This window comes from Nelumbo lutea, chromosome 5, assembly GCF_056320005.1.
Source record: "Nelumbo lutea isolate HS-2025 chromosome 5, American lotus-T2T, whole genome shotgun sequence".
In the NCBI taxonomy this organism is placed as follows: Eukaryota; Viridiplantae; Streptophyta; class Magnoliopsida; order Proteales; family Nelumbonaceae; genus Nelumbo; species Nelumbo lutea.
Genome location: NC_142688.1, coordinates 22,121,925 through 22,142,142, shown reverse-complemented (window position 1 = coordinate 22,142,142; position 20,218 = coordinate 22,121,925). Strand labels below are relative to the sequence as shown.

The 20,218-nt window shown below is 37.9% G+C and overlaps 1 protein-coding gene across 2 annotated transcripts; it reads left to right on the top strand.

The window, feature by feature from the left end:
* The first annotated feature begins 412 nt into the window (after positions 1-412).
* Positions 413-19,868, top strand: COP8 (Proteasome component (PCI) domain protein). 2 transcript variants are annotated; one of them, XR_016099098.1, is made up of 15 exons: positions 541-797; positions 907-1,058; positions 3,192-3,295; positions 4,307-4,367; positions 4,851-4,943; positions 5,097-5,197; positions 7,964-8,072; positions 13,934-13,978; positions 14,118-14,186; positions 14,282-14,373; positions 14,488-14,530; positions 17,029-17,252; positions 18,073-18,132; positions 18,365-18,424; positions 19,420-19,868. XR_016099098.1 is itself a non-coding variant. In XM_088944110.1 (14 exons), exons 1-14 carry the CDS (start codon positions 668-670, stop codon positions 19,492-19,494), a joined length of 1,194 nt encoding a protein of 397 aa, XP_088800236.1. In that variant the 5' UTR covers positions 413-667; the 3' UTR covers positions 19,495-19,868. The 2 variants fall into 2 exon arrangements, 1 of the variants encoding a protein (XP_088800236.1); XM_088944110.1 differs by lacking the exon at positions 17,029-17,252 and having other exon boundaries at positions 413-797.
* Positions 19,869-20,218: the final 350 nt, after the last annotated feature.

The window sequence follows — 20,218 nt, the reverse complement described above, 5'->3', positions numbered from 1 at the left end:
AATACCAAACTTACCCTTAATCAACTTTATCCATAAGTAATTACAACTCAAAACATATTTTAGCAAAAAATATTTTTACCTACAAAAAATACAAAAATAATCACAAACCATACAATTTAAAGATAAATAAAAAATAATATCAAGATACAATAAAATAATACAATTTTATCTAGACCATAAAAAATTAGCCATTCTCACTAAGTGAAACTTGAATTGTGATCGAATAAAGTAAGCATAACCCAAAAAATACTTGAATTGGACTGATCTGAACAATGTTTAATTGGAAATATCATAAAGTTCTTTCATCAAATTTTCTTAATAAAACCCATGTATTGTGCGGGTCCCACTATTATAATTATTATACACATTATATTATATAAATATATCCAAATATACTACTTAATCACGTCTTGTTCTGAAATGAACGTCTGTTCTTCCCGTCCATTCTCGGTTCGGTTTATCCGAACATTGGTCCTTACCACACGTGCAAAGCCCGGCCCGGCCCATGATCCTTCTTGTACACAAAACCAGTGCAAAAGCTACAGACGAATCAGACGAGTTTTGCAGCGCCAGAAAGGGCGGTTTCCCGAATACAGGGCAGAACAATCTTTCAGTGTAAGCGCTAGGTTTTCGAGTTTCTACCGAGTGCAAGTTTACTTGACGAGCCATGGAGAGCGCGCTATCGAGCGCCTCTGCAATCACTGATCAGAGACAAAAGATCGAACAGTACAAGCTCATACTTTCATCCGTTCTCGCCTCCAATGACATCACACAAGCGAAGAAGTTCATTGATCACAGTAATTCATTGAATCATTTTCATATTAGCTTTGTTTAGGTCTTATTAATTTATACCGATTTTTAGACACTCGCAACAGTTTCCATAAATTCATTCTTTTTGGGTTACAGTGGTGTCGGACGACGTTCCGTTGGTGGTATCGCGACAACTATTGCAAATGTTTGCGCAGGATCTAGGCAGGTTGGAACCTGAGACGCAAAAGGAGATTGCACATTATGCCCTCACTCAGATTCAGCCTCGAGTGGTATCTTTTGAAGAACAGGTTCGTCCCGTCCATTTTCTCTCCCTCCTTTTCTCTGTTTCCATTAGTCTACAACGGTTCCCAGCATAATTGTCAAGTCTAGAGGCGTTGCCAGAGTATTAATCACTAAAACATGCAATAGCAGCTGCTGTATTGATTTTTACTTCACACGACTATGTAAGGGAGGCGTGGCTAGGGAGATGGATTTTATGGTTTCTTTCAGGAAAGCATTAGCTGAACAGCATATTTCTTATTAGTTGCATTATGAAAAAAATTCTGCACTTCCATGATACTGGAGAGTAAAGAGCCAGCGGGCGGAACTATGAGCATGTTTGTTGGATGATAACGAATATATTCATGTATTTCGTTGACTTCAGAGTTGTTAAAAACTAAACACAGTCAACATATTCTAAGTGAATTGATGTAAAAGAAACGTAAGAAATCCGTCTCTTTCCAACAAAAAAGGATACTTCATAAATGATATTGCATTGTCACACGCACCAATTCTCAAGGGGGAAGGGAGGGGTTCTGGGGATGGTTAATGTACCCTGGTAGAGTGATTGTGGAGCACCATTGTCAAAGAAGTGAAGAACCCAGTTAGGCATAGACAACAGATCTGGCTGATTGTGTAGAAAGTGGCCTAGTGTCTCGGACAGATCAAAACTTTTAGGAATACAGAAAAATGTGATTTATTGCTTTATCCCCATTTTACTTCTTCAAGAAAGAAATTGGAGATCCCCTGACAAAAAACAAAGAACGAAGATAAGTTCTAAATGAAAATTTAAACAATTAATGACCGAAAGTAAGCATCTATGAATACTATGTTTGTCTTCAATAGAACCTTATTAATTTTCCTTTTTGACGAATCAAGAATTGCATGATAGGACCCTTATTTATTTATTTTTTATTTCATGCAATTAACTTTGGAAGTGTGCTCATTTTAATGCTTGAGGAAAGTTTCTGCTTGGTCCTAGATGCAAAGGTCACACAAACCAAATTACACACCAACAACCTCAGCCCAATCCTTCTTCATTGAACATCCCTGCCTACCAACACCCTAAGAAAAAATTAAGAGGCCACTAGAAAAACCCATTCATGAAGACTTTGCAATCTCTCTCTACAATTTTTCTTTCCCTTTTCAAAGATTTCATCACCATAAAGATTTTGTTTTCTTTCTCATTTCAAGACTCAAACCAACCCAGTGGGTGTTTGATTTCCTGTTATTGATTTAGTCAATCTACTGCAGTTCACATGGTTTCTTATGGGGTAAACGGCGAAACTGATACTTTTTTTTTGATAGCAAAAAGAAAAACTCATTAGAAGAAAAAGAAATACATGAGATAGGGTGATAAGGCATCATCCAAGAAAGACCCTCCAAAATATTCTCTGCTGCAACACCCTCACACACATAAAACCAAAACAACCATCCCCCACCACCAACTCTTAAACTAAAAACATTGCAAACCTCTTCATGCCAAGAAAAACTTTAATGACCATTGTACATCAGAATAACAAAAGCACTAAAGCCCAAAATTCTAACCAGCCAGTCTAGAGCCACTCCAACCCCAATTTTCCAAGCAAAAACACCACCATTTACCAGCCCTTCACCTACCTCAACTGATTAACATCCCAACTTCTCCAACATTTCATCCCCAATACCATCTTCATCAGCACCACAATCATCATCAAATTCCTTTTTTTCTCCAACTCCATAAAAGTTGTGACTCATATGCTCATTATTCTCACCGCCATCTTCCACTCTGCCCCAGTTCTTCTATATCCTCCTTGATCTCCTTTTGGTTTTGCTTTTCTTTGGTTTCTCTAATTCATCTGCTTGGCCATTTATTATTTTCTATTTGATTGATCCACCAGTTACAAAATTCGAATATTTAATTTTGAAAAAGGCCATTTTTTAAATATTCTGAAATATCATTGGACCAGAATACATCCATCTGGTAACATCTCCTTTTCATCCTAAATTTAACTCTGATGAATCGAATTTCTCAGTAACACCTTCTGGCCAAGTTGTCATTGATAAATGAGAAGGAAATTTGTTGCATGTGGGTGGATTCCTTTTGTAGTGTCTTTAGTCGATTGCTTTTAGATCTTTTAAAAGGAATATGTGACTTGCTTCACTGCTTGTATGAGTTGCAGGTGCTGATAATCAGAGAGAAGCTTGCTGAGCTCTATGAGTCTGAGCAGCAATGGTCAAAAGCAGCTCAGATGCTTAGTGGCATTGATCTGGACTCTGGAATCAGGTGAGGTTGTTTGTTGCGAGGCCAGGGTTATTGCAATACATTCTTCTTGATATATTTACAAGGAGAAATTTGCAAGCTATGCTGTACAAAATGGACATTTTCTAGTATCCATTTGGGAGGGTTTCATGCAGTGGCTTTTGGCAAGGGGTGATCATTTATAGCCCAGCCCAGGCCCAGAATTTTTTGGGCCAGGCCTAGGCCCAAACCTTTAGGCATGGACCAGGCCTAGCCTGCCCACACCTCCCACACACACATATAAATATTATGTGTGTATGTATGTATATGTTATTTTATGCTATATTTTATATTATATAATGTATGAAATAAATCTTTATACACATAGTATTTAATATTTAATATTTTATATTTAAAGTCGTAAGCCCATAACCTGGTCAGGCCCAAGCCAAGCTATAGCCCATATCATAGGTGCTTAGCCCAGTAGCCCAACCCAGCCCATAATCACCCCTACTTTTTGGCTTTGCAAGATGGGGCCTACCCAGAAAGCTCTTAAGGTGGCTGAAACAAACTGAGAAGACTCCTTGGTGCTTCAAAAATGAAATCAGAAAGTTTAGGAGTCTATCAAAGGATCTGCAGCTGGTTCTTCAATGGATCCCAAGATCAGCCAATGATTTAGCAGATCACTTAGCAAAGCAAGGTGTAAACAGGGAACAGTGCTTCTGGGCTAATTTGCAAAATTAAGAGTCAAGGTTTTCTATTAGCTGATGTCCTATGATTACGTTAGTGTTGGGTAGCGAAGGCTACCCAAAAGCTGTAACTCCTGCTTATTAATAAATATTCTGTTACTGATAAAAAATGTTTGGTAAGAAATATGGAGAGCCAAAATTTGCCATTGTGCAGCCATTCAGGTAGCTCTCTGTTGAAGCCTCCTCCAGTAGCTTCTTCAAAGCAGCTACTTACAAGGCAGGGCCTTATATATGAACATACATGCCCTGATTAAATCTTCCTACTTTAACTATCTAGTTTTTGTTCTTTCTTTCTTTTTCTAATCAGAATGCTTGATGAGACCTACAAGCTCTCCAAATGTGTCCAAATTGCTCGCCTTTATCTTGAGGTACTTCAATACTATCTGATTAGAATTTCAATCTCTGGAACAATGTGGATCATTTAGTCTTGTTGATAGTTGTGTTATATCTGGATAACAGATACTTTTTTGGTTGTGTTGAAGGTTCACTTATCTCTGTTTCCTTTTATATTATCTTTTTTCATTAACAAATATCTTTTTTTTACTTCATATAAAAAAGATTGTTCAGTCCCAATAAGCTGCAAAAAAATGGTATAACTGTAACCGTAATTGTATAATTGTATAGGTGTATATGAATTATTCCATGTGTAGGCTTTATGTTGAGTATTAACTGATACCAGAACTTCTCCTGGATATCGATAAAATACATTTCCTGGTCTTGGATATTTAACTTTTCCTTTTTATCAATAACTATATATTTCATTAAAAGATTAAATGAGAATTCAGACAGAAAGCAAATGGAGAATTACAAAGTAAAAGATATTTAACTGTTCCTTTTGCTTCATTTGGCAGGATGATGATGCTGTAAATGCAGAAGCCTTTATCAATAAAGCTTCCTTCTTGGTTAGCAATAGTCAACATGAAGTATTGAATTTACAGTACAAGGTGAACATTCATTCATGGCATTTGAGCTCTGAGGGGAATTGATTAAGAAGTTAAAGCCCTGGGGTGGAATGATTACTTATTTTTTTTCCCTATTTCCTTAAACATAATGCATTCCTTGGTTCAGTTGTTTCTTTTTCTATTGTTTATGAACAGGTTTGTTATGCAAGGATCTTAGATCTAAAAAGGAAGTTCTTGGAAGCTGCACTTCGCTATTATGACATTTCCCAAATTGAGAAGCGACAAATTGGAGATGAGTATGTATTGATGCATCATTATTTTATGAAATTGTTTTGAGTGTATCTGCTGTGGCACAAATCCCTGGGAAGGGTTTATGGAGCACCTTGAATAACTTTCATGGAAATAGGAAGAAATTGAAGGAGGATAGAGATTCCTCCAAGAGTTTTAGAAAAAAAAAACATTCAAAATATCATTCTTCACTAACTTACAGAAAGAAAGAGAATCAACTATTTGGTAGGGAGACAAGAAACATTAACTTGCTGCCTAATGGAATAACCAATAAAAAAAATCAATATATTCTAGCATTATTTTTGATAATTGAGAATAAATTTTATTAAACAAGAAGAACAAAGCTTTACAAGCATCCCTTGGAGAGGCATGAGATGCAGCCTCCCCTAAGCATTACAAATGATCAGAAATAAAGACTACAAAGCTGCCCAAAATAACTGATCCCTAGAGGACCCTTGTTTAGCAAGAAAATCACACACCCACTGGAATCTACACACTATGTGTGTTGTTAAGCATTTAATAACTTTTTTGATGAGATCCCTATAACTCCAAACAACTGAGTCTGGATTTGACAACCAGCTCACAATCACTTTAGGATCTCCTTCAGTTAACAAGTTATCCACTCCTAATTGCTTAGCAATCTGAATCCCTCGTACTGCGGCCAGCAATTCAGCTCTTGTGGAATCCCCTATCCCCACCGGGCCTGAAAACAAGGAAATGATGTTGTCATTCTCATTCCTCAGGACTCCTCCTATGCTAGACAGTCATGGGTTACCTTGACTACTTCCGTCAAAATTCAGTTTAATAACCCCTTCGGAGGAGTTAACCAACCTGTTGCAGCTCTGTTTTTCCTAATTGAAGTGTGTGCAGCTGCAGCCCAATTCCTCCAAATGTCATCAAAGGAGAAGGAGTTGAAAGAAACCAAGGATTTCAGCCAATAAATAGCCCCAGTTAAAATACAATTCTTCACTTCTCTAAAAGACCTCTCCTTATCTTGGAAAATTGTAGCATTTCTTTCTTCCCAAATTGTCCATAAGCATAAGGTGGCTGCTTTGAAACATCTCCACATACTGTTTTCCTCTTTTTGTTGGACAAGCAAAGGTAGACAGAGAAAACAATAATTTTAACTCTGATGGATGATTCCACCTACATCCAAACAAAACAAACATCCAATCCCGGAGATCTGCGGCAAAGGAACGGGAAATCAGTAAGTGGTAATAGTCCTCACTATGACATTTGCACAAAACACACCAGTTCGGTAATATACACAAGAAATGCTTTTTTCTTTTCCTATAAAAAAAAAGAAAGGCTTTTTTCTTTTGTAAGTTCTCCAAAGTATTGACCTTACCAAGGTACACTTCCTAGCAAAAAACAGCAATTGTAGGAGGAACAGGCTTAGTCCATACTTCTTACACAGGGAAAGGCTCAAGGGATGTTCTAGGCTCTAGCATTTTCTATTATGGCCTTGCTGCTGTAGTGGTCTCCAATCTTGAGCTGTGGGTAGTAGGCCTGCAAGAAGAGAACCCAGTAAAGTTTGGGGCCATAAATAATAAGGAAGCCCTACGCATATGGGCTTACAATTCAAGTGTTAGGGGGCAATCATCATGCATCAGTATGTGATGCTAAAATTGAAATAAATGTACTTTAAATTCTATGTAGAGCTCTCTTAAATCACAACTAGACCTGTTCATGCTAGTTCATTATTTATTGGGCTTGGATAAAATTTTAGGCCAATGAGCTCGAGCTTGGGCTTTCTCAATTAAGCCTGCCTCGATAATGTGACATATAATAAAAACATATTTTAATAACATATAAAATATATAATATACATTAATTTATTAAATCATTGCCAAACTAATATAAATGACATCGTAAATAGGACTTTTAATGTAGAGATTGGGCTCCAGGCCTGGGCTTTGGGCTTTATATAAGCCTATAAGGGTTGGGCTTGGGCTCAAGATCTAGGCCCGATGATCTGGCCAGGCATGGGCTCTAGCATAGACATTTTTTTTGTTGATAAAGAGGAAAAACCTGTCCCTGCATGTGAACAGGTCTAATCACAACTGTCCATTGTGAAGTAGAGCTCTTCATAAATGATGGTATCCACTGCTATTTCATTCGTTTCCTATTTCCCCATCCATGTGCCTATCTGAGCACATGCAAGGCAGTTAATGGTCTTGTGGGCATTACATGCAATGTGGGTGGCCATGTGTTGCATGTCTATGATGACCAAAACCCTGGGGAAAGTAAACAAATGAAGATCAGATGTTACAAGTTGTTCCCTTAGAATCTAGATCAACTAATGTAAAATGCAAAATACAACAAAAAGGAAAAATCATATTTATTTGCCAATGCACTGATTCTTGCATTTGGAGTGGGCTCTTCTTACTTGTTTTGGTGAGACATTATCAAAAGGATGAGGGAGATGCTTTTTTCCCTACACAATAACAAGGCAATGCATATAAAGGGCCATTACCAAATTTTGGTCCAAGCTATCTGGTATTGGGAAGGGTAGATTGCGTATGAAGCTAACATTTTGTGTGTGCGCGTGCCCGTGTGTTTTTTACGAAGTGGCCACTTTCATACTTGAACATGTTTTCTCGTCAGCCTTGAATTAGATTCTTGTCATAGTTACAGAACCTGGAATATCCTAGGCCCTTGTAATTCTTTACTTTATAAATTAAATGGAGCAACAGTTATATATTTACATATTTAACCATTTATTCTTTATTATTTATCAAACAAATAATTGCATTTTTATTATTACATCATAGGTGGATTGACGAAGAAGCTTTGGAACAAGCTCTAACTGCAGCTGTTACATGCACAATTTTGGCTGCTGCTGGTCCCCAGCGTTCTCGTGTTCTTGCCACTTTATATAAGGTATATTACCCGTAATAATTATATTTACGTTAGATATAATTTTCTTTTGATCAATAAAGAATGAATTCATGATCAGATAAGAGTTACAGGAAATGGGTAGACTCGGCTACCCCATTAGAAATTAAAATCAAATTACAACTTTGACTTTTCAGCCTTACAGCTGAGCCCAGAAACAAAATTCTCTATTAGCCCCTTGTTTAGCTAACTGGTCTGCAAACCCATTTGCTGCTCATGGAGTCCATTGAAATGACAGCTGCATGTGCTTGGATATGCTTTGGACCTTCTTGATTTCGTTTCTGAATAACCAGTTGTTTTTTGCCAGCCTATAACCACCTTAGAATCACCTTCTACAACTAGCTTCCTCACCCCCATCTCCATTGCTTTTTGTATCCCATAGGCCACTGCCTTTAGTTCAGCTGTAGTAGAATCTCCCACCCCAATAGGGCCTGAGTACATCCCCACTACAATCCCCTTGTCATTCCTTAACACACCTCCAATTCTAGACCTTCCTGGGTTACCAAAACTATTTCCATCAAAGTTTAATTTGAGAAAGCCTGAATGGGGGTGGGGGTCCCAATCCCTTAGAACCTTCAGTTTTACAGCTGAGGATGAAGCAACTGTTCTCCAATTCCTGATTATGTCACCCCCACTGAAATCTGAGAACAGTTTGAGAGATTTTACCCACGAGGTCACCTTTATCATAATTCTATCGACCAGCTCTTCCTTCTTCTCTTTTCTTAAAAAATTCTCGAATTTCTTTCCTCCCACAGCATCAAAGCACTGCTTCCCTTATGCATCTCCACAATGCTCTCCCTCTTTTTTTTCGGCCAGCTGAAGGTATAGGAGTCAAATAGCTTATCCAAACTCATAAGGGGATTCCAACTGCAACCGAAAAGATTGACTAACCAAATCCACCCAGGTCTCTTCCTCTGCATTAGATCACAGGTGTTGATTGCACCATGGTAGACCTCCCAAGAGAAAGCACCCACTTTAGGAGGGAATAGGGCGACACCTAACTTCTTTCACTAGAAAAGGTACCCCAGGTGCATTTGGAGCAGACAAGGATTTGAAGAAGGAAGTGCAGCTGAAGACTCCAGATGGATGAAGGGTCCAAAGCCTAGTGTCTTGCTTAGAAGTGTCTAAAAACACCCCATCAAGTAGCTGAAGGAGAGGCGACAAGGAAGCTAGTTCAGAGTCTCTCACATTTCTATGAAGGCCCAAATTCCAAGCAATACCAGACAAGGGGAAGGGGTTAAAAATTCCGCAACCGATATGCTTTTGAGAGAGGAAAGGGCAAAAATCGTGGGTAACAATGTTCTTAAGGAGGACTCACCCACTCACACATCTTCCCAAAAATTGATGTTGTTACTTGAATTGAGGTCAAACCTTACATGATTGAGCACCAAAGGTAGAAGCTTGTGAATCATTTTCCAAGGTGAGGCACTAGATACCTTGCTAGATACTCTAGCATCCCAACCATTTTCTGAGAGCCCGTGTATGCTGATCACAACGTTGTGCCAAAGCCTGTCTGTCTCACGCATGAATCTCCAAAGCCATTTGCCTAGTAGTGCCTCATTCCTTTCCTTCAATTTCCTAATCCCAGACCTCCAAGCTCCTTGCTTCTAGTAACTTCTTCCCACTTCACTAAATGATATTTTTCTTCTCCCTTGGTTCCCACAAGAAATCCTTCATTATTTTCTCTAATTTTTCTCCAACGGCTTGTGGCATACAAAATGCCGAGTGATAATACATGGAAAAATTTGCTAAAGTGGACCTAATGAGAGTAATCCTGCCCCCAACAAGATATAACTCCTCTTCCACACGGCCAATTTCTTTTCAACCTCTCCACTACCGGATTCCGAAAACCTAAGTTTCTAAGATTTGCCCCAAGGGGAAGTCCAAGATACTTCAGTGGCCATTCACTTCATAGACAACCTAACTCCCCTACCCATGAATTTACCTCTTCTTGAGCTAAATTGATTCCAGCCACCACACTTTTATTCAGGTTCACCTTCAAGTTTGTCACTTTCTCAAAGAGGCTCACTAGCATCCTTAAAAATAATGATATCATCTGCAAATTGTAAATGAGTTACCATCACTCTCTTTCGTCCTACTCTCCACCCCTTTATAAGACTCAACTCATATGCCTTCGAAATTAGTTTGCTAAACACCTTTGCTAAGATAGTGAAAAGGAAGGGGATAGGGGATCCCCTTGCCTCACTCCTCTTTTAGCCCTAAAGAAATCCTTGACTCCTTCATTTATCAACATTGAAAAGTGACAAGATTTTAGGCATCCTTTGATCCATTTACACCATCTTGCTCCAAAATCGCACTTCCTTAGCGCCTCAATCAAAAACTCTTAATCCACAAAATTGTAGGCTTTTTCTAGATCCAGCTTACACACAATTCCCTTCCCCCTGAACTTCTTAAATTCCTTCACACATTCATTAAGTGAGTATTTGGTTCGAGATTTGTCTTTCTTGGATGAAAGCCCCCTGAAAATGAGATATGATTGATGGGAGGACCTTTGCTAGGATTTTATATTGACTGGTCACCAAGCTAATTGGCCTAAAGTCCTTTGGATGGCATGCCTTAGACTTCTTTGGGATTAATGCGATGAAGGTAGCATTAACCCCTCTACTAACAATCCCCTTATGGTAGAATTCCTCAAAGACTTCCATTAAACCATCCTTTAGCCACTCCCATGTCCCATCCATCTTGGTAGAAAGCTATAGTGAAGCCATTAGGCCTGGGAGCCTTAGAGCGGTCCATGGAGAAGATTGCTTCCTTTACTTCTACTTCAAACAATCTTTCTAGGTTTCTACTTACCGAGTCTCCCAAAACTGGTCAATCCAAACCCTCTAACTTCCATCTTTCTGGCAGAGGTCCACCATGGCCCTCGCTATCTCGTCCTGATTCATTATAGTCCCTTTTCCATCTCCAACAGAGAAATCAAATTCTTCCTTCTCTTTCCATTTGCAATCATGTGAAAATATTTTGTGTTCCCATCCCCTTCTTTTATCCAACTCACTCTTGGCTTCTGTTTCCAACTTATTTCTTCTCATAGGTGCAGTTTCCAGCTCTCTTCTTAGATGAAATCTTTCCTCTTTGCTCCCTACTTCTGAAGAACCCGACTCCTCCTTCCTATTTAACTCTTCAATTTTACTTGTAAAAAATTCCTTCCTCTCTTCTATTCTCCCAAATTTTTAAGGTTCTAATCCTTAATTTTTTCTTTTAGGTTCTGAAGCTTCCTATGGAATCTTAACCCTTCCCTTTCCACCTGGGGATCATCTTCCAACCACCATTCCTGATCTTTTGCATAAACTTCAGGATTGTAAGCCACATATTTTCAAATCTAAAAGGCCTTGGCCCCTCTCCCTCCACTCCTTGCCCAATACAAATCGGCTAGTGATCTGAAGTGATTTTGGGTAGCATTTTGCCTACCAGATTGGTCCAGTGATTCTCCTAGTCCTGAGAAGCAAGGAATCTGTCTAGTTTTGAGTAGAAAGGATTCTCTTGACAATTAGTCCAGGTGAACTGATGTTGACCAAGTCTAATCTCTTTAAGCTCAAAGGTTTCTATAAAGCTATCGAACCTCCTTATACTGGTTGTTACCCTTTGTCTTGGATTGTTTGATTCAGTAATATGTCTTATCACATTGAAGTCACCCCCTAGACACCGTGGACCTTGCCATAGACCTCTCATGTCTGCCAATTCCTCCCACATTCATCTTTTTCCCTATACGAATTAGGCCCATAGACATTTGTTAACACCCACACAAAGCTATCATTTAGAAACCTCAATTTCGCTGACACCGAGAATCTTCCTATTAGCTCCTCTTCACATTCCAACTTTTCCTCATTCCAAAGGGTAACTATCCCACCTGAAGCCCTGCAGGAAGGAGCCGTGGCCCAACCTATGCCTCTACCCCCCAGACACTCCTCACTCATCTTCCATCAATCTCTTGATCTTTTGATTGTTGTATCAGTACCACATCTGGTTTTTCTCTCCTCAGTATGTCCTTTATGAGTCTTCACATTCCAATGTCTCCTCATTCCAAAGGGTAACTATCCCGCCTGAAGCCCCACAGGAAGGAGCCATGGCCCAACCTATGACTCTACCCCCCCCCCCCCAAACACTCCTCACCCATCTTCCATCAATCTCTTGATCCTTTGATTCTTGTATCAGTACCGCATCTGGCTTTTCTCTCCTCAGTACTTCCTTTAAGAGTTGTTTTTGATTCTCTCCCTAAACCTCTTATATTCCAGCTTACAATCTTCGTTTCAAAACTACACCACCTTGCTTTTTTCCCTTTCCTCCCAATAATCTCAATTTCCTTCAATTTTAAATTGATTACCTGTCTAATCCTTTTATTCAGATGCTTGAATCATACCAAAGTTGCATTTCTTTCACTATTAATTGTCTATCATTTTCATAAAAAATGTATAAGCTTCATTTGAAACCTAGAAAATCAACATATTCATGACAAATTTGGAAGAAAAGAAATTTCACAAAATAGAGGGGCTGAGCCTCTATTTCTGTTTCTTAGGAAAAGAAGAAAAGAAAAAAAAAGGGTGAAAGAAGGAGGAGGAGGAGGAGAAGATGAAGAAGACAAAGGGACTCTGCTTTATAATTTACAAAATCCACAACTTTGTAAAAGAAATCAGAAATAGACTGATATTTTTTGTATACACATGCACTGATGCACACGTGCACACACACTGATGCACATGTGCACACACACTGATATACATTTAGTGTCAATAATAAAAAACTGCAATCTCAAAAAAGTCCTAAGTGTTGGAATTTTGAAGGGATACCAAATAGATCTGGCCAAAATGTTTAGTAACTCCAGTTGCCTTTTTCTGTCGATTGATGCTTCACAAACTTCTGGTCACATTTAGAACCATGACTTGTATATATGTTTCAGTGCCAATATATTAGTTGATCATAATTTTTATTAGGTTTAGCTATCTGGCAGAACAAAATTGACAACAAGAATAAAATTTGTTACGGGGGGCTCTCTTTTATGCTTTCCTCTTTTAATATTGTTTTTTTTTTTAAATTTCTAATCAAAATAATAAATGGGTACCTTTATTGTCACATTGTTGTCAACATGGAGGCAATTAGTAGTCATTTTGCCCTTCGTCTGCAATGCATTGATTTATTGGTGTCCAACCATTGGTCAATTGACCACATATAAGGATATGTGCCGGGGCACTTAGCATTTCATGTTTCTAATGAATTCAACTCTCTTGAAACAATCTTTTTCTTCCTGAGATTCTGCTATAATTTGATGTCTTGATTGGAATTGAAGAAAACTTTCCATTAGTCTAGAAAAATTAAGTTCACATTTTCTTTTTAATTTCCTCTTTTCCCTTAGTTCCTAGTTTTCTTTTCATCTGTTATCTAGATTTACTTAATTCCTATCTTTCCTACATTCTTAATTAATCCTCCTTATGTGTTTTCTGTTCATTCAAATGTCCACATATAGTCTATAGGGCAATGACAGTCTTCTTCTTCCTGGGGGTGGGGGGATGGGCTACATCTGTATAATATAGCCTTCCATTTTATTATTCTGCCTTCTTTCTATTTTATATATCCTCACCCAATCACATGTCATTGCAAACATTTCCTGCATCCCTATTAACAACACCAAGGGTTAATATTATATATATATATATATATATATATATTAAATTGGTGGTAAACTAGTTGCTAATTGGCTTAACTGATGGTACGTAGTCATCTTAGGTGACTGCATCATGTCTATTGATCAACTTGTTGATGACTAGTTAATGCTTTAATAAAATTGCTGTCATGTATGTATACTATATGAATACTTGGCTTTCTGTTACCAGGATGAACGCTGCTCAAAGTTGAAGATTTATCCAATACTGCAAAAGGTATGGTTGTACCATAATTTTGAACTGAGATTCTGATATTATAGGCAGTATTTCCTGCATTCCTCATGCAATCATTTTTTTTCCTGTTTGTATGTGATTATTATTTTTCTAATTGCTACCCTGTAATGAAACTTACCAGGTTTATCTGGAGAGGATTTTGAGAAAACCAGAGATTGATACATTTGCCGAGGAACTAAAAGCACACCAGGTCAACACTTGTGCTTCATTTTTAGTTTCCTTCTCAGAAATTTTACTTTTTTTTTTGAAGCATTAGGATAATATTATCCAGTGATTTTCCAACAGAAAGCGCTTTTGCCAGACAATTTCACTGTGCTTGACCGTGCTATGATTGAGCATAATCTTCTCAGTGCTAGCAAACTCTACACGAACATAAGGTTGGGAACTGAATACTGTTGTTTTCTCTGTTATATCTTCTTTTACATTGATGAAAGGCATCTATTACTTTCTCTAATTTTGTAAAATTCCTCATTAATTGATTACTCATGCAGCTTTGAGGAACTGGGGACTTTGCTGGGTATTGCTCCTCAAAAGGTACAATCTTTTTGTTGTGTTGCTTATACACCCTTATCTCAATGTTTTTGATTTTCTGACGCTACTCCTAAACTTTTAAAACATCATCATCATCTCATCTATTTCTGGCCATCTAATGAAACTTTTCCTCCATGCCATTCTATCTAGGTTTGTCTCATTATTTCACTTTCAAGGTCTGACATTCCCTGCATGACTATTATTGGAGCCTTTGTCACTTGACTTATATAACCGTGCATTTTCAGATGCATGGATTTATAATATTACTGATATTACATATTGCCTAAATTACTATAATAGTTAAGAAATTAAGATGATTTCTTTATTATGCAGTTGACTGTTCCTTATTAAATTATGAAAACTTTGTTAACCACGTGTTATGATATCTCTGTACAAGGAGCATACTATATTACACAGATCTATAAAAATTAAGTTTGTTAAAAAACAATTTTTTTTTGCCTCCTAAGACCTAACACTGTTATTAAAGGGCCATTAAATTACGAAAACTTTGTTAACCACGTGTTATGATATCTCTGTACAAGGAGCATGCTATATTACACAGATATATAAACATGAAGTTTGTTAAAAAACAAATTTTTTTGCCTCCTAAGACCTAACACTGTTATTAAAGGGCCATTACCCAATGCTGGTCCTATCTATCTTTGGTCTTTGGAGTTGCACATTTACTTGGGAATAAATCTGAATGTGATGATTGGTGGATGATGAAGATTTGACAAACAGATATGTAATGCTATATAAGGAGCATCTCTCATTAACCAACAGCTTGGTCTAGCTGATAAATTCATTGGAACACAGTTATCAGTTTATATGACACTGCATTCTTTGTCAGTCGTTGCAGTGGCTTCTCTGGCTGCTGTGCTGTGAGAGTCACAAACATGGCAAATTACTTAGGTGGTGTTTGGTGCATCGTTTGGTCTGTGGAAAGCTCAAAAAGACAAAAAAAAAAGGTATTTTTCTGTTTGGTACCGTGTAGACCAAAAGACCTGAAGAGCATGTGGAAAGACTGAAAAAGCCAAAAACCGGGAAGCTTCAAATGAAGCTTTTGGTCTTTCCGCACTGGAAGTAGCTTTCCCAGCTGTCTTTGACAGCCTGGTAGACCATGACGCGAACCAAGCAGTCTTGGTTTTTAAAGACAAGACCCCAAAAGCTCAGTGCATCTTCTTGTCTATTGAGCTGTTGAAAGATCTACCTAGAAAGACTTGCCAGACAGCCCCTTAGTCTTTTCTGAACTGAAGTACTTGTATGGTAGTAACTAGTGAATTTGCAGAAAAGGACGAGCCTGATTCAGTTAACTCAAGATCATGGAGCAATCAACAGAAAACACCTCATCCCTCCAAAGAAGAAAAAATAAACCTCTAAACGAAATTCCTATATAAGATCAGGAAAATGCTTTTGAATACACTAAAATGCAACAAACAATCATACTTAATTTCTTGAATGATACAAATAAAGCCACACAATTAATCCGATTGGGAAGGTTCTTTACATTTTACGCTGTTAGTTTCTTGCCAATACTTTGTATGATCGGAATGCTGGATTCTATAGAGATGCTGACGTGTAATTAGCTCCAATATATCAGCCAGTTCTTGTATGTTATGAAATTCTCAGACCACAGGAACCTCACTTTTGGTGAAGTTAATCCTCTAACTGCTATCTTCCTAAAAACATACTTGTCAAGTATCTGAGCCATCTGGTTGGCCTAGCAGAAGAAGATATGGCTTCATCTATTGAATTGAACTATTGAAGGTGGGGTATAGGTGGACAATTTAGACCACGGGACATTACACAATTTATATATATATATATATATATATATATATATATATATAAAACGTCCTATGTACAATGAGTTGCTATACATTAGAGTATAATGTATCCGTATCAAAAAAGGTCCTATGTACAATGACATGTATAATCTATTTAGGGACCCCAACAAAGGTCCACCATCAAAAAAGAAGCAAAAATATCATCTTTAGATACATTGTGTATAGACAACCAATTTTTAAGTTCATCCACCACTAGGTTGATTACCCTTTCTTCAGATGATGATTTTTAATACCTATTATTCCCCTCACATCAAATGGCCCATATAATCCCTAATGGAATTGTTGGCCAACAAACTTCTAAGACATACCTGGAACCCTCCATTCTTGCAAGAGTTCTTTAACTGAGGACAGGAAGCACCACTGCAAAGAGTCTCATTTCTAGTTTCTATTCCTTCGGTTGAAGTCTCACCAACCAAGAGGATGCGGAGGTAGAGTCAGGAGTTTCACCCTAGGGAGAAGAGTCTCACTTCCCAAACTACAACAAAGTTCTATAGCTCAGATCTCAAAATATTTATCCTCTCTAAAAGGAAATAACGGACTGCATGCTTTTTTCTTGGGAATAGTGTCTTGAATTTCAAAGAAAGTGCGATTTCTATTGAACGTTTCCTTTTTGGAAACTAATATTGTTATTCTTTGGGTTTTCTTGTGATACAGGGGAAAAAGGTTCTTGTATATCTGTAATTGGGCTATTTTTTGGTGAATGATTAAAGTGCTACAGGGGAGACCTTTAGGGATGTGATATTCTGCAGGTGCAAGTTTGGGAATTCTAGACAATTTGTATTCTGTTTGCCAGGTTCTTGGCTTTTGGTGTTGGGATTCTTTTAGTGAGATTAAAGTGTCTCTTGGGAAGTGGCTTTAGGGAGAAAGCATTTTTCTTGGTAAGAAAGTTTCTCTTTGAAACTGCAAGTATATCGCTATATAATCATTTTTATACCAAATTAATGAACTTGTATGAAATATAAGATATTATAATTATCATGCAAAGAACTTAATAGTAGCTATAGATGGTGATGTTTCCATGCTAACACAGCATTTCAAACTAATTACTTGGCTGGCTTGAGTTGGGTCAAATTCTGAAGTTTTTAGGCACTGTCCTGCACTTGACTCCAGTTTGTAAGCAGTTGGGTTTATTGGTTTTAGGTGGGGAAGATGTTACAAGACAGTTGTTTTGGGAAGTAGAGATGATGTACCCAATGAATAACGACAGTCCTACTTCAGTTTGGTGGAAAAGGGTGAGATTTGTTTAGGAACTTATCTGGTTGGGGTTGGGAGTTTATTGGGATTATTGAGGGATGTGTTTCTGGAAGCATACTTTTGTGGATGGATTTATCCTAATGAGTGCAGGGGTTGCTTTGGGTGAGTGACTGAGTGTCCTGTGGGTTTATTATATATGTGGGAAGTTTTGTTTTTTCTTGGTTGGTTTTAGGGAGGCTCTGTAGGAGTCGTGTTGGGTCTGTCCTTTCTCTTGGGTGACCACTGACCTTTCTTTGTACTCCTCTTTTTATTTTAATAAAACTTTGTATTTTAGTTCCAAGTGAAGACTTGTGTTTAGCATTACTTTCCTTAGTTTTGGCATTCCTCATATTGTTTAGTCTTCCCCAAAGCTCTTATAATCCCTTTCTAGAAAAAAAGGTAGCTTTCCACAAGAGGCATATCCATTAAAATTATATATTAAACTAAGTTGACTGTAATTGGCAGGCAGAGAAGATAGCTTCGAGAATGATTTATGAGGATAGAATGAGGGGATCAATTGATCAGGTACAATGATAGTCACATGATTTTATCTTAAAAATCATTTTAGCAAAAATCACGATTTCTTAAAAATCATTTTATCCAACTCCCAATGATGATTTCTTGTTCCACTTGTTCTTGGAAATTGTTACAGAACAATTTTAGATCTCCCTTAATAAACCATAAATGACTAATTTTAAATTCTAAGGTCTGCTATGGATGAACTACTGTGTATGATTTGGAGCATTTCTGTTTTCAGGTGGAAGGTGTCATACATTTTGAGGATGACACCGAGGAGCTGCAACAATGGGATCAGCAGGTAAGTTTCTATTTTATTTGCTTGTCCATGAGTCCATCCTATGCGCAAGAGTATTTTTTTTAACCAGTAACTGTAGAAATTAAAGAGGGCATAAGCAGTATTGCATGGGCATAGACACTGGGAGTTGGAACCCAAAGTATGCCCAAGAGTCTGACTTGGCAAGGTGAGAAAATATGGACTCACAGACACGCTTATGGAAAAGCATATACTAAAATAGTTTATATTTTTTGAATTCTAATGTCATATAGCTGCAAAAATGCTGGCTTTTTCACCAAGTAATGTTTTTTTTGGTAAGTTATTCTTGACACAAAAATGGCATACAGCATTGGCTCCCACAGAGCGTGCCCCACAGCACATCTCAACTGTGCATTGGGAACATCTCCCCATGACAGATGTTCCCAGTGCACGCTGAGATGTGCTGTGGGGAGCCAATCCGAACTCTCTTTTACATTATCTGTTCATTTATGTCAAATAAGGTAGGAGATACGAAGGAAATGTTAGGTAAAATCCCAAAAATCCATGGAGGTCTGATATGGATACATCCATTTAGGAGAGTCCATGCAACAGTGTCAAAAGTGATCCAATGGACCAGGATATTACAATTTACAATGCAAACATTACATGTGAGATGGATGTGTATTCATGCGTGGAATGTATTCCTATTAATATTAATATCACAGTTGGGGGAAAACAATCCAACCCATGGTTGACCAAGGCATATCCATAATTGGTCATAGTATCACAGCTTTAAGCAAGTTGCCTCCTCTTGTCAGAAATGCTCACTCTTTATTTGTTTAGTGTGCCATAAATACCATTCTGTGCAACATTTATACAGGAGGAAATTGCCATGCCCTAAGCAACTGCTACCGTTGAACATGTAGTCACGATGTTAATTTTTAGAACACTAGGAAAGAAAAATGTTTAATTAGATGGGTTCTTTCTTGGTTGTGATTAGTTGGGCTTGTAATCTGAATCTGACACTGTCAAACTTGCAGATTGTGGGTCTGTGTCAAGCCCTTAATGATGTTCTTGACACCATGGCAAAGAAGGGCCTCTCCATTCCTGTCTGATTCATGTCAAATGACACCGCGGGGAGATGCAAGGGTGGAAGATGCCCAGAGGTTATGCTTCTTATACTTGTGTAGATGAGTTGGAACTCTTTTCTTTTGGGCATAATCTCGTGAGTTTCGCTCAACAAACATGTGGTGGTCAAAATATTTAATATTTGGGCCCCGGCATTGATCGGGGCGCGGGGGAGGCTGCTGATGGTACATGGTGGTTCTGGTGTCTTTCGGTTTGTAAGTCAACTCATTTGACTATCCCTGTCTATTATTTAATGTTTTAGTTTCGCTTTGCCAAATTGTCTTGACAAAGGTGGATGGTTTTGTGCAATTGCTTGGGCCTTTTATTGGCATAATGATGATTTGGATATTTGGCAAGATAACCCCTGATCTCGTTTAACTGATATTTATTGCCTTTAAGCTTGATCAATTTGACAATGTTGTAAAAGACTCGAGCAAATGAACAACTTTCAAGTTTTACAATGAGCTCTAAATCATGGATTAATAAAGTTAATGAAAGATCAGGATCCACCACTGAGCGGGTACCACATGTTAGATAATCTAGGAGACTTACTCGATCTGATTGGGTCTATATTTACATACCATACATTAATCATGCATGTTGGAATGCAGTTTTGAAGTTGGCAATTAAGGCCATGTTTGCTTCAACTTTCATATGCTCAAATGGACAGAATGAGAAATTATTGTTATGGCTTTTGGAAAGAGTGCACAT

Bases quoted from the DNA above. Each gene is read 5' to 3' on its own strand.
- COP8 (XM_088944110.1), top strand. From the start codon at position 668: ATGGAGAGCGCGCTATCGAGCGCCTCTGCAATCACTGATCAGAGACAA. The intron at 798-906 runs GTAATTCATTGA...TTTGGGTTACAG, and splicing joins GAAGAAGTTCATTGATCACA to TGGTGTCGGACGACGTTCCG. The intron at 1,059-3,191 runs GTTCGTCCCGTC...TATGAGTTGCAG, and splicing joins TGGTATCTTTTGAAGAACAG to GTGCTGATAATCAGAGAGAA.